The sequence below is a fragment of the Argopecten irradians genome, chromosome 1, assembly GCF_041381155.1.
Source record: "Argopecten irradians isolate NY chromosome 1, Ai_NY, whole genome shotgun sequence".
Classification (NCBI taxonomy): domain Eukaryota; kingdom Metazoa; phylum Mollusca; class Bivalvia; order Pectinida; family Pectinidae; genus Argopecten; species Argopecten irradians.
In genome coordinates, this window is record NC_091134.1 from 45994907 (window position 1) to 46008833 (window position 13927).

General features: G+C 37.7%; 2 protein-coding genes across 7 annotated transcripts in view; one reads left to right on the top strand and one right to left on the bottom strand.

Annotated features, from left to right (window-relative positions):
- Positions 1-3775, top strand: part of LOC138330009 (uncharacterized) — a 40288-nt gene extending 36513 nt beyond the window's left edge. For both annotated transcript variants that reach the window (XM_069277359.1, XM_069277367.1), the window contains exons 2-3: positions 326-766; positions 3071-3775. In XM_069277359.1, the coding sequence (XP_069133460.1) occupies positions 326-766; positions 3071-3162 (533 nt within the window). In that variant the 3' untranslated portion in view covers positions 3163-3775. The remainder of the gene's footprint in view (positions 1-325; positions 767-3070) is intronic.
- LOC138330024 (uncharacterized) overlaps positions 1-13927 on the bottom strand; it is a 143809-nt gene that overhangs the window by 32696 nt on the left and 97186 nt on the right. The gene's annotated exons all lie outside the window — the stretch shown is intronic.

Sequence of the window (13927 nt, forward strand, 5' to 3'; positions counted from 1 at the left end):
ATGGAGACATAAGTCTTACAGTGTTTGTTAAATGTATATTATACATAGATACACATATAATAGAAAGTAGCTGCTCAATATTTCATATATTATTATCTAATACTAACTTAAGCAAGATAGATACTTATGTTTTCGAGAGCTGTACTGTAAACACTTTAACATTTATTTAAATAACTTAATCAGCTCATATCTAAAAAAAAAAAAAAAAAAAATATTATATATATATATAATTTATTTAAAGGGTATTGGCTTCATATTTTATCCTAATATCAGTGTCATGTTTCTGTCTCACACACTGCTGCTGATGTTCTTTTTTATAATTCAGCCATGCCTCCTAAACGCCAAGCAGCAATAAGAAACCATTTGGTACAATCAAAAAAGCAAAGAGTTAACACAGACACCATTCAGTCCGAAAATGACTCCGCCAGCAGTACTTCACAAGTGGGGAACGACCTCGGGGTGTCCGAGGTAGCCAATGGGGCTCCTGCAAACATATCAACAGAGAGTGGAGCCATACCTAATGATGAAAGCCAGGCCCAGCCATTGCCACCCACTTCCGGGTCATCTCAAATAACAATTGATTCAGTTACACTAAAAAATTTATTAAAAGAAGCCTTCCAAGAGGGATTGATGGAAGCCAGGGCCAATTTGGTACCCCAAACATCCACCTACAGACAGCCAGACGGTCAACAGGCAGCAGTACTTGATCACACACCAACAACTACAGCTTCCATGACAGACCAAACTAGTACTGCTAGCTTCATTGGTGGGTTGCCTTCGTTGTTACCTGCATTAACAGTTGTTGCGTCTCAAAGTAATGTAGACAATGGGTCGCAGTTTCACTCTGTGGCTATTCCACTACATGCCAGAGTGCCTGATAAGACCAAGGACAAAATTTGGTCACACTCTTTTGTGGAGTTGTCTTCTATTACCGACAAGCATGCAGATTCACTGCAGCTTTTGGTTAAAAGTGACGAGTCAGCAAACCAGTCGCTAGAGTGGGTGCAGAAGCAGCCAAAATCTAAAACTCTATCTATTGATGAATGGACCAATCAATTTGATATATTTATGGCCGTTTATTGTGTTAAATATCCAGAGGCTTTTTCGGGTATTTTGAAATACCAGTCCCTTGTTCGCCAGTTGGCTGCAAAGAATGCAGACTGGAGATTTTATGATAATAATTTCCGACAGTTGCGCGCGAATGCACCGAATTCCATGCCGTGGGACATCATTCAGATGGAATTGTGGAATGAGGCGGTTTCGCGTCGACCATCTCAGAATGCAAACCAAGCAAAAACAGGTACCGGTATCTGCCATCGGTTTGCCAGGGGTGAGTTTTGCAATGGATGCAAATACGCACATAAATGCGGTACGTGTGGTGCCAAACACGCGGGGCTGAATTGTCCCGTTCTGCATGGTCAAAAGCAGTATCAAGGGCCACCTCCGCGTGCGATGCAGAATTTTCGTCCCTTTAGAGGACAAACACAGGCATTACTCCCCTGCCAGTTTCGGGCGTCATCAATTCGGAACAGGTAACCGATTTACCAGACCGCGAAATAATAACTCCAGTTAATGCGGATCGATTAGAAGAATGTTTACGCGGCTATGACCCCGAAAAAGCCTCTTATTTAGTTAATGGTTTTCGTCATGGTTTTCGATTTCATTTCGAAGGCTATACTCATCAAAAATTTTGTAACAATCTTAAGTCTGCTTTGGAACATCCTGAAATTATTGATAAGAAATTGGGTAAAGAGCTTTTAGCATCACGGATAGCAGGTCCTTTCAAAATTGTTCCTTATGACCATTTCCACATCAGTCCTTTGGGTGTTGTACCTAAGAAAAATCCAGGAGAATTTAGGTTAATTCATCACCTGAGCTCTCCCGAAGGTGATTCCGTAAATGATGGCATTGATTCTACATACTCCTCAGTACAATACCACAATATTCAAAATGCTATCTCTTTTCTAAAAGCTCTACCCAATCCATTTATGGCCAAGACAGACATCGAGTCTGCATTCCGTATAATTCCTATACACCCCGGTCAGAGGCACTTGTTGGGTTTTACATGGAAGGGTCAGTTTTATTTTGATCGATGCCTACCAATGGGCTTAGCAGAGAGTTGTAGAATTTTTGAAGAGTTTAGCACTGCCTTAGAAATGGATAAGCATTGCAACGTGGCAAAGCATCAGCCATAGTTCATGTTTTAGATGATTTCTTATTTATTGAGCAAACTTCTGATACATGCAGACAGGCTTTATTCTGACTTTCAGCACATTTGCTCGTTATTAGGGGTTACCATTAGCGGACAGATAAAACGTTCGGGCTCTGAACAGAGGTTTTACCGTATTTTTAGAGGCAAAACATTAGACGGTATATTAATGGAATCACGTCTGCCCATTGACAAATTAGTTGAGATGCCAGGAAATGTGTAAAACGTTTAAGGTATAAGTGAAAAAAAGTAACACTTAAAGAGCTTCAGTCAATTATAGGCACACTACTGTTTGCTACAAGTGTGGGTCCTAACCAGGGTCGTACCATTTCTCCGTCGACTCATAGAATTTAACAAAAGGGGTGTGAAACGGTCAAGTTACAAAGATTAAGGCTTACCATCGGTTGCCATCGCGCAGACCTTGAAATGTGGGAGTTATTTCTAGAGAACTTTAATGGTTGTAATTTCTTTATGTCAGACCACTGGGCAACCTCCGACACATTGAAATTATATACTGATGCTTCATCTACAATAGGTTTTGGGGCAATCCTGGACAAATCATGGTTATATGGAACTTGGGATGATGGGCTAGTCAAACCACATATTACAGCTTTAGAGTTATACCCTATCGTTGTAGCAGTTTACACATGGGGTGAATTATTGGCTAATCAAGCGATCTGGTTATACACCGACAATCAAGCACTTGTATCCATCTTGAATTCCAAATCTTCCCGCGATCCTATAATAATGGGTATGCTTAGGTCATTAGTATTGACTTGCTTAAGATTTAACATTCTTTTTAAGGCAAGTCATGTGCCGGGTGTTCAAAATGTATTGGCTGATGCTTTGTCTCGTTTGCAGATCGAGCGATTCAAGACGTTGATGCCGTCTGCAGACAAACAACCCACTACAGTACCACTTCCAGTAGCACAATCCAAATTCTTCCAACATGAACAACTCTGGTGAATGCGTCACTTGCTCCAGCGTCCTCAAAATTATATGACAAGTCTATAATGAATTTCGTACAGTTTGGGATCAAGTTCTTTGGGAGGCACCTTCAGTTTCCAGTTCCATATGCAGTTGTGGCATTATTTGTAGCTCATGAGTTTAAGGCAAACAAAGCACATAGCACGATTGCTTCAGAATTATCAGCATTAGCTTACATACATAAACTGCAAGGATGGGAGGATCCCACTAAGGAATTTTTGGTTCGGAAAGCTCTACATGGAGTAGCGCGCTTGGCTCCTTCATTTGATACACGGTTACCTATCACAGAGGTATTATTGCTAAACATGTGTGTGCTGCTTTAGAAGCAGTGTGTACTGAGCTGTACGATAGAATTTTAGTCAAAGCAGTTTACACGACAGCATTCTATGGTCTAGCACGCATGGGTGAGCTCCTTACATATAACAAAAGCAACATAAAAAATGTGCTACAAGTTGATGATGTCACCTTTCAGCAAAGCGAGGGACAGCTCATCAAAATGTTTGTGGTGTTTCGTCATTTCAAGCACAATTATTCCGGGAAATCACACACAGTTACAATTGATTGCCTCCCAAATTCACCTTCTTGGCCCAGTAGCAGCAATGCAACTGACAATACTTGAAAGTTAGGGGTGTCTGTGCTGGTTTGTTTGTTTCTCGACAAGGAAGGTGTTCCTTTTCTAAGGAAGAAATTTGAAACATGTCTGTTATATACCGGTGATTTTGTCTTTTTTTGGTGATTTAGATAGTTCAAGATATAAGGGTCACAGTTTTAGGATTGTGGGGGGTTTTGTGGGTTTGGGGGGTGGGGTTTTTGGGGGTGGTGGTGCTATTTCATTTGCACAAAAGCATCTCATCTTCAAGGTTTTTTTATTTCAAAGGATGCAACAAAAAACGACGTCTTCCTAAAACGTCTTCTGGTCGCTGGTGAACTGACCGCATTCTAAAAAAATACATTAGAGCTCTCAGCATTAGTAGAAACAGAACAAAAACCATAACAAAACCTCTGCAACATGAAGGTAAAACATAGGATGTAGTTGACAATGTTGCTCAAATAATAAGGGATTCATTTAAATTTGTATTTGTTATTAAAAAACTGTACTTGTAGACCACAGTGTCGGCCGCCCCCGCCCAGGTCATCCCCTACTTATTGTTGTTAGTCTGGTAGACCTGTATATATATATTACGGTAAGATTCACAGTGGGCGTGGGTGGCGGGTGGCGGCACGCCCAGGTCATTATATGTGTATTTTGCTATTAACTGTACTTGTAGACTACAGTGGCGGCACGCCCAAGTCTTTATCTTTGTATTTGCTATTAACTGTACTTGTAGACCACAGTGGCGGCACGCCCAGGTCCTTATCTTTGTATTTGCTATTAACTGTAGTTGTAGACTACAGTGGCGGCACGCCCAAGTCTTTATCTTTGTATTTGCTATTAACTGTACTTGTAGACTACAGTGGCGGCACGCCCAGGTCCTTATCTTTGTATTTGTTATTAACTGTACTTGTACATCACAGTGGCGGCACGCCCAGGTCTTTATCTTTGTATTTTGCTATTAACTGTACTATGTAAAGACTCACAGTGGTGGCGGGCCGGCACGCCCAGGTCCTTATATTTGTATGTTGTTATTAACTGTACTTGTCCGCCACAACCGAGATCACAGTGGCGGCACGCCCTGGTCATTACTTTATTGTTGATATAACTGCGCCAGTATGTATATATACATAGAGACGTAGACTACAGTGGCGGCACGCCCAGGTCTTTATATTTTGTATTTGTTATTAATAGTACTTTTAGACCACAGTGGCGGCACGCCCAGGTCTTCATATTTGTATTTTGGTTATTACTTGATCCTATATGATCACAGTGGCGGCACGCCCAGGTCAGTATATTCGCCCCAGGTCAGTATATTTGCATTTTGGTTCTTAACTGAACCTATTGACTTGTTTTTCTTTCAGAAACTGTACACTCCATGACAGCCAGATAAAAGGAAAATAAAACAATCTTGAATAATTCCTTCAGCAAGATAGAAGGTTCTTCTGCTTGACGTTTGGAGGACAAGTCTTTTTGATCCAGAATACAAAATTTATGCATTATTCAATATACTTCAGTTTAATTTGGTGAAGACTTCCTGTGTTGATTTACAGATAGAGCCGGGACTAGACCTGAGCCCGCTGTTGTACATCCATAAGTGCTACAGTTATAACACGTCACTGTTTCTGCAAAAGAACAGCAGGGCTGCAAATTGCTATTCATCAATACACTAGATTTGCTTTTGTCTTTCTGAAATACAAAATCTTCGAAGCTTCCAGGACGTAATTTAGTCACTTCTTGTTTCTTTGAAATTGAGCCTTCCTTCAATTGCAACTTGTCTTTAAAGTCCCCCCTGTCCATATCTCTGAATTTTGAAAGGTTGTTGGATTCAGTAGAATTATCCATCTCAGACTTGTCCAACTTCATGGATTCCTTGTCATTGGGACTTGTATCCTGACTATATATCGGTGCTGTGGTCACTTGTGGTTCTGCATGTACTTTACTACATCTGCTGCTAAGATTTTTAATTATCAAAGGTTTGATAATTGCAACATTATTGTGTTTTCTACAACTTTCACTGGAGTTTTCAGAAGCCAGACTTTCCATTCTTGGACTGGAATGAGGTATTGGATTATACTCTCCAACATCTTCTGTACATTGAACAGCAGTACATGATGGAAAATAAAGACCCTTTCTTCTTTGTAAGGTAGAGGATTTTAACTGAATGCTTGCTGACTGCTTTGGAGCTGAGACAACTTCTTTTACTAGTGTTTCCTCGCTCTTTTCATCCTCTTCGTAGTTTTCCAAACGTATTCCATCTGCCTCAACAGTTCTGGAAACAACAGTATTCTGTTCACCTTCAAACTGGTCATGAAAGGAAGATAGTGATAATAAAGAGCCGAAATGGACATCTATAAAACTGTTAGTATCACTAAAACATAATTCATCATGAAGGAAAGGACAAGTCTTCACATGCAAGATTACTTGATTGCTGTCTGGACCTCTTACTACAGCAGATGTGGTAGCATCACTTTGGGTGTTTCCAGTCTTATTTCTTCTTTCATATCTTTCTTTCTTATCGTGGAGATCAGTTTCATCTCCTCTCAGACACCTGAAATTAAAAATCTTTCTTGTTTTGTATTTGGTTTCCCTCTGCTTTTTACTCTTTTCCTTTTTACCACGAAACCATGGCCAAAGGCCAAATAATTTCTTAAATTTACCACCTAGTTTATGTTTAAATCCATTTGGAACATTTAGCTTGTTCAGTACATATTTTCGAAAGAAACCTTCCTTTATCATATTGATTACTTCGTCCAGTCCCTTGACCACTGTCAGGTAGGGAGTCCTGAAGGTCACATGAGGCCTCTGGCTGTAGATCTGATGCCCTCTTACTTCCTACAACTTCACAGACATTTGGATGTGGTTTGTTATGAAACCTTGCTTTATTTGACCGATTCCTTCCTCCTGTACTTAGACTGTGGCCAGGTGATGATTCCTCATACTCTTCTACTGACTGTGGTACTGACAGCATGTCATCTTGTACCAATGCAAGTCCACAATATACTATGTGAAGTGGTATCCTACAAAATGAAAAATGTCAGTCAAGATATGGTGTTAAGTTTTGCAATTAAAGCCGCATGATCCGTATCTTTCAGGGTCTGTAAAACAAAAAAAATGACAAGATATGGTGTAATAGCCCTAAAAAGTTATGAACTTTCCCCAAATTACAAGTCTAGAAAGTTAAGAGGTCCAAAGATATAAATATACAAAATTTTATTTTAGACTTACGCGCGGTCCGACAGAAAGTCAAAAGTTAACGCCTCCAAAGCTTAGAAATGCTACTTTGCGCATGTCCGGAAATAAAAGTTGTTTACCGCAATGGAGCGAGCTTTGCAGTGAAAGCTCGCCGGCTTAGAATCAACTGCTGATTCGAAAGTGAATAAGGAAATTATTTAAACTAAAAAAAATGTTCTGAATTACTGAGAATATTATATGGAAACGAATTCGAGCTATGACAACACCTATGATTTGTGAATGATCTACCAAAACCACATAAAACTGACTTCTCTTCGTCTCTATAAGGTGAGTGGGGGCCCCGAAGGGGTAACAGTTATATTCTGTAAGTGTTTGGTCGCTTTTTGGAATTGGTACCATAATAAAATAGAGATTAGAAATCAGGAAAAAGTGTTGATAAATTGGGGAACATATAACAGATTTAATCTTGGATTACAACAGAAGCATTAATAGAGTCATATTATACGTGTTTCCTTAAAAGATGATCGCATTCTTCAGTGTTATACATGTACGATATACATGTACATGTAGCTACTGGTACAGGCTTACAGCGTCAGAAGTGTGATATCTTTTCCGATATCTATTTGTGTATTGATATATATCAGTGATATATATCCTTTTACTGTATGCTATGGATATTACTGTATTAAAGAAGCCACTTTCAAACTTAATTCAATCAGTGCTCGTGTGTATAAGATTGTATTTTTTTTAGACTTACAGTCACTTAGTCACGTACTCGTTATCCTATCTGCTGGTCTTAATTATATAAAATTCACATCATAAGTGGTGTAAGTGAAGAATAGTAATTGACTTTTTAAAATATGTATTATATATCATGTCCAATATATTTAGGCTACATAAATTCTGGAACTAATTAGTACCATTATTCTTCACATGAAAATGCCTAGACCTCTGTAATTCAAGAAATGACTAACTTAGTATCTAGTGAGGTTTGATTTTGATAAACGTGTTCAAAAATGTGTAATTGTTATAAGTTTGTGTTTGACAGAAAACAATTGGAACTAGTTTTGATTTACATGTAGGCTTATACTGAAAGAATATGTACATGCATGTATACAGTATTTATCTATGTACATAACTGACATTTACTCCACATTTTCTTTATAGAATATATGGGACCTTCAACCAGATGACAGAAGTGCAAGATGTGATGGCAGCTCGCCCAAAAATAAAAGGGAAAAACAACTACATGTATCTCTGAGATCAAAACTGACAGTAAAAAATAGAGTCTGTTTGTAATGTACCCATTATGAACCAGAAAGAAATTATTTTCAAGAAGGAAGGACAGAACAAACCTAGCATAATTCTTTACTATTATCACCAGGATATTTTCAAATTATTCATTTCTTCTTCAGGAATAATAATGATTATTGCATGTTTACACACCTAGTGTGTATAACTTTTGAATAATCTGTAGAGACAATAGCCTGTGATGCATGTTGTTAAATTGCATTATTCATTTTTAACTATTTTAAGTTGCAAAGTTTTGATTGATTTAGAAAGGAATAGACTGACAATAACTTCTAATTAGTCCAGGTCAATCAAGGTCTACATGTACAAGCTCTTAGCAACTTCACATAATTAGTGTTTGGAGCAAGATCACACTAAAGGAATTAGGATTGCTTGAATATATAAAAGATAAACTAACAAAATACAACTAATAAAGTTAGATTTTCCACCAGGTTAGACTATATACATACTAAAAATGAATTTTACTGCAATTACTCTGATGACATGATAATCAAATGCTATGGTCAGCTTATTTGCTACTGGATGCTATTTTTGAACTCCAGTCATTTTTTCTATTGACTTAAAATTCAATGCACAATATGTGTAATATGACACTATACAATGCATATCAATGTGCTATTTGTGCATGAATATGATTGTATAAAGAAACATCTAGGTCTTTTATCATGCATGTTTCTGATTCATTTGATTCAGAAGCAAATTCACGGCTGGACATCATATTATATTGTAGCTATATGGTTCATTGGCAAGCTATCATGTACAAGTACATGTACATCACAAATTTAACTAAGGGAGCTGTCTTCATTATCTACACAGAAAATATATATACATAATTGCATGTTAGACATTCAGAACTTTTAACACACATTAAACCGCCTTATTGCAACCTCAACCCCATTCTTTCTTTTATTTATTTTTTTGTAATTTTCTGTAATCCTTGAAATCATATAACCAAATGTTTATAGTTTCACCAGAAATTTATCATCATGTTTTAACGAACATGGAGCTTTTCCAACACAAACATCATAAATATACATAAAATAACATGTATTAAGTTTTATACTCGTTTATGGCGGTACATGGTGATTATTTAACTAATAGATATGTATGTATACATGTATACACATATGACATGGAACAAAAATGCATATTATGTCAAGTTTGCTCTCCGTGCTTATTTTACTTGATTTATTATTATATTTCATTTGGACCTTTATAAAACAAGTTATATGGTTATCCAAGGCAAGTCAAATATCGTCTGAGATTTTTATTTTAAAAAATATTACCAGAGATTTACATGTAGAAAACCATTTTCGTCTAGTACGATGTGTCTTGTCTATTTCATTATTTATCAACACCATTATTTATATATCTGGTACATATTTTTGTACAATTTATTATCATTGTCGTAAGTACGGTGTATGGTATCGTCGAACAAGTATTTTAATACGAAAGTTTAAATACCCGTTCCCAACAAAAATCCCTCCGTTGGCCCCCCGCGGAAATTAGGCAAAGCATAGCCAACCGATCGCCCGTATTGTAAACACTCAAAATGACCGAATGGAAGAATGTTTTACACGACGTTAAAGTGTAATATATTGTCTGAGGGACTCTTTAACTTCATTCACATATAAAAAACATTCAACTTGTTCATGATAGGTAACAAGTTCTTCCGTAGAAGTTTCCTGCTAACATGAAACGACACAAACTTGTTGACTGGGCACGCCATTTTCGTTTGGTCTGGAAAAGTCCACGTGATAGTCTACGATTGAAAATGCATATTCAAACACTCTGGAATATCGAATCTTTTATCATTAATTTCTTTTGAACTCGGGACTTTTTAGGTGTGTAATTAGGGGAAAGTTGATAACTTTTTATAATATATGTACCCTAATTTTCTTTTGTTGATTTACGGGACCCTGAAAGATACGGATTATGCGGCTTTAAGCATTGAAGTCATTATTTTTTAATTTCATCGGGTATGAAAGAAATTTTGTTTGCAAACTGTGTGAATCCGCGTAGCGGATTCTCACAAAAGTTTGCGAACAAAATTTATTTTCATACCCCGATGAAATTAAAAAAAAGTGACTTCAATACTTATAAATTAATTTCCCAGGCTACTTTATCAAATGAAATACATTTACATGTACGATTCCATTGATTTTTTCCAAGGGATTATTTTTTCCAAATCAAAACGCAACGTCAATGTTTCTATTGTGACGTCATGATAACGTCGGGAATTCCGCGCCATTCTCGGATTTTTCCCCCATCGTGGAATGAAAAATATGAATAGACAATCAAAAACCCAGTAACAAAGAGAAAATTAATTATTTTGGTCTTTAAACAAATATAAGAATATAGCTATGAGTGTCCATAATTCTATTCAATGAAATAACTTCTTTTGAAAACAGGTAACCAGATTGGTACCAATATCAAATTATAGGAAAACTCTTCTGACTGTTGGCTGATCAGGCAGCAAAAAAACAAAGGACAAAATGAAAATAAGCTTTGTTTGTATAAATGAACGCCCTATACAGTATGTTATGCCTCAAATTTGATATCCATATATTTACTGATGGCAGTGGCATAAAAATTAATCTGTTTCTCCACAATTTTAACCAATTTATGATATGATAGAAATAAAGCAGCACGATAAATAGAATTGTCGCCTAGCTGCACAAATTTACATGTAGTAAGAACTCCATTAAAAGGGACATTGCTAGTACCAAAAATAGTTTACTCAACTCTCCTTTATGTCAAGGTTCTGTGTGCCAAATTTTATCAAAATCTGTCAAACAGTTTAGGAGTTTGTCAGACAAAGTTTGTCTATACAGACAAATGGATGGACGGACAACCTGATTCTACCTGAACTTCATTGAGCAGGTATAACAAGAGATCCCAGAGGGATCTTGGCGCCCACCAAAGATTGATCTATGTCTGACAAATGAAAGAGGGATCTTTTCTCTGCTTTTTCAAACTTACACTTCTTTTTTCTGCTTTTCAAACTTTAAACTATCAAAATCCAAGATGGTGGTCGCAAAATGCAATAGGCAGAACTAGGGTCCTAGAGGAACCTACATATGATATTTGAGAACAATCCCTTCAATACTTTCTGAGAAATAGCGGTAACAAACTTTAACTATCAAAATCCAAGATGGCTACCGGTTGGCCATTTTGTTGACCGATCAGTCCCAAAATGCAATATGCACAACTGGGGTCCTAGGGGAACCTACATATGAAATTTGAGAAAGATCCCTTCAGTGCTTTCTGAGAAATAGCGGTAACAAACTTTAACTATCAAAATCCAAGATGGCTACCTGGCGGCCATCTTGTTGACTGATCAGTCCCAAAATGCAATATGCACAACTGGGGTCCTAGGGAAACCTACATATGAAATTTGAGAAAGATCCCTTCAGTGCTTTCTGAGAAATAGCGGTAACAAACTTTAACTATCAAAATCCAAGATGGCCACCGGTCGGCCATCTTGTTGACCGATCAGTCCCAAAATGCAATATGCACAACTGGGGTCCTAGGGGAACCTACATATGAAATTTGAGAAAGATCCCTTCAGTGCTTTCTGAGAAATAGTAGCGTAACAAACTTTAACTATCAAAATCCAAGATGGCTACCTGGCGGCCATCTTGTTGACTGATCAGTCCCAAAATGCAATATGCACAACTAGGGTCCTAGGGGAACCTACATATGAAATTTGAGAAAGATCCCTTCAGTGCTTTCTGAGAAATAGCGGTAACAAATTTTAACTATCAAAATCCAAGATGGCTGTCTGGCGGCCATCTTGTTGACCGATCAGTCCCAAAATACAATATGCACAACTAGGGTCCTAGGGGAACCTACATATGAAATTTGAGAAAGATCCCTTCAGTACTTTCTGAGAATTAGCGGTAACAAACTTTAACTATCAAAATCCAAGATGGCGGCTGGTCGGCCATCTTGTTGACCGATCAGTCCCAAAATGCAATATGCACAACTAGGGTCCTACGGGAACCTACATATGAAATTTGAGAAAGATCCCTTCAATACTTTATGAGAAATAGCGGTAACAAACTTTAACTATCAAAATCCAAGATGGCTGCCTGGCGGCCGTCTTGTTGACCGATCAGTCCCAAAATACAATATGCACAACTAGGGTCCTAGGGGAACCTACATATGAAATTTGAGAAAGATCCCTTCAGTGCTTTCTGAGAAATAGCGGTAACAAACTTTAACTATCAAAATCCAAGATGGCTACCTGGCGGCCATCTTGTTGACCGATCAGTCCCAAAATGCAATATGCACTACTAGGGTCCTAGGGGGAACCTATATATGAAATTTGAGAAAGATCCCTTCAGTACTTTCTGAGAATTAGCCGTAACAAACTTTAACTATCAAAATCCAAGATGGCGGCTGGTCGGCCATCTTGTTGACCGATCAGTCCCAAAATGCAATATGCACAACTAGGGTCCTAAGGGAACCTACATATGAAATTTGAGAAAGATCCCTTCAGTGCTTTCTGAGAAATAGCGGTAACAAATTTTAACTATCAAAATCCAAGATGGCTGTCTGGCGGCCATCTTGTTGACCGATCAGTCCCAAAATACAATATGCACAACTAGGGTCCTAGGGGAACCTACATATGAAATTTGAGAAAGATCCCTTCAGTACTTTTAGAGAAATAGCGGTAACAAGAATTGTTAACGGACGGACGGACGCATGGACCGACGGACGGACGGAACGGACGGACGGACGGACGGACGGAGAAGGATGGACGGACGGACGAGGGACCACGGACGAAAGGCGATTTGAATAGCCCACCATCTGATGATGGTGGGCTAAAAAGCTGTACCAGTTATCTTTTGAATAAGACTTTGCATTGGCCTTGTATTGAACCCATCTAAGATCCTCATTAATATAAAGCAAGATACATGAACCAAATTTGGTTGAAATCTGACAATAAATACTGAAGTTATTGAGTGTAAACAATGGATTTATCTGTTTTGACAATTTTAAAGTCCCTTAACTCTTGCAAATATTGACGGATGTTTGATCATTTTCATACTCATCCGAGATCTCATTGATATAAAACAATACATAAAATTTGGTTGAAATTGGACAATAAATTTAAATTATTGAGCGGAAAACCATTGATTTTCTCTGTTTTGACGATTTTAAAGTCCTGTAACTCTTGCAAATATTGACCGATTTTGACCATTATCAAACTCATTCGAGATCTCATTTATATAAAGCAATATACCAAATTTGGTTGACATCGTACGATAAATACTTAAGTTATCGAACGAGAACCGTTTCCTGGAAGCCCAACTACAACGCCAACATGATACCCAAGTGTCGTCCTTTTGCATTGCAGGGCGACACAAAAAACACCAGATTCAATCAATATTTATATTTGTACTGTGTGTGCTAAACTATCTATGTCCAATGCCAACGTATTCAAAATAATACAACGCTAGCGCTCCATAACTTTAAATAACTAGTGATTCAGTACCATTCCTAAAAACAGTATATCTTAGTTGATATAAGAACTGAATGAACCTTACCACAATTACATAGTCAAAATCTTGATTATATAGTCTCATGATTGTTTGAATTCAAGAAGTTTCTAAAGACCATTCAAG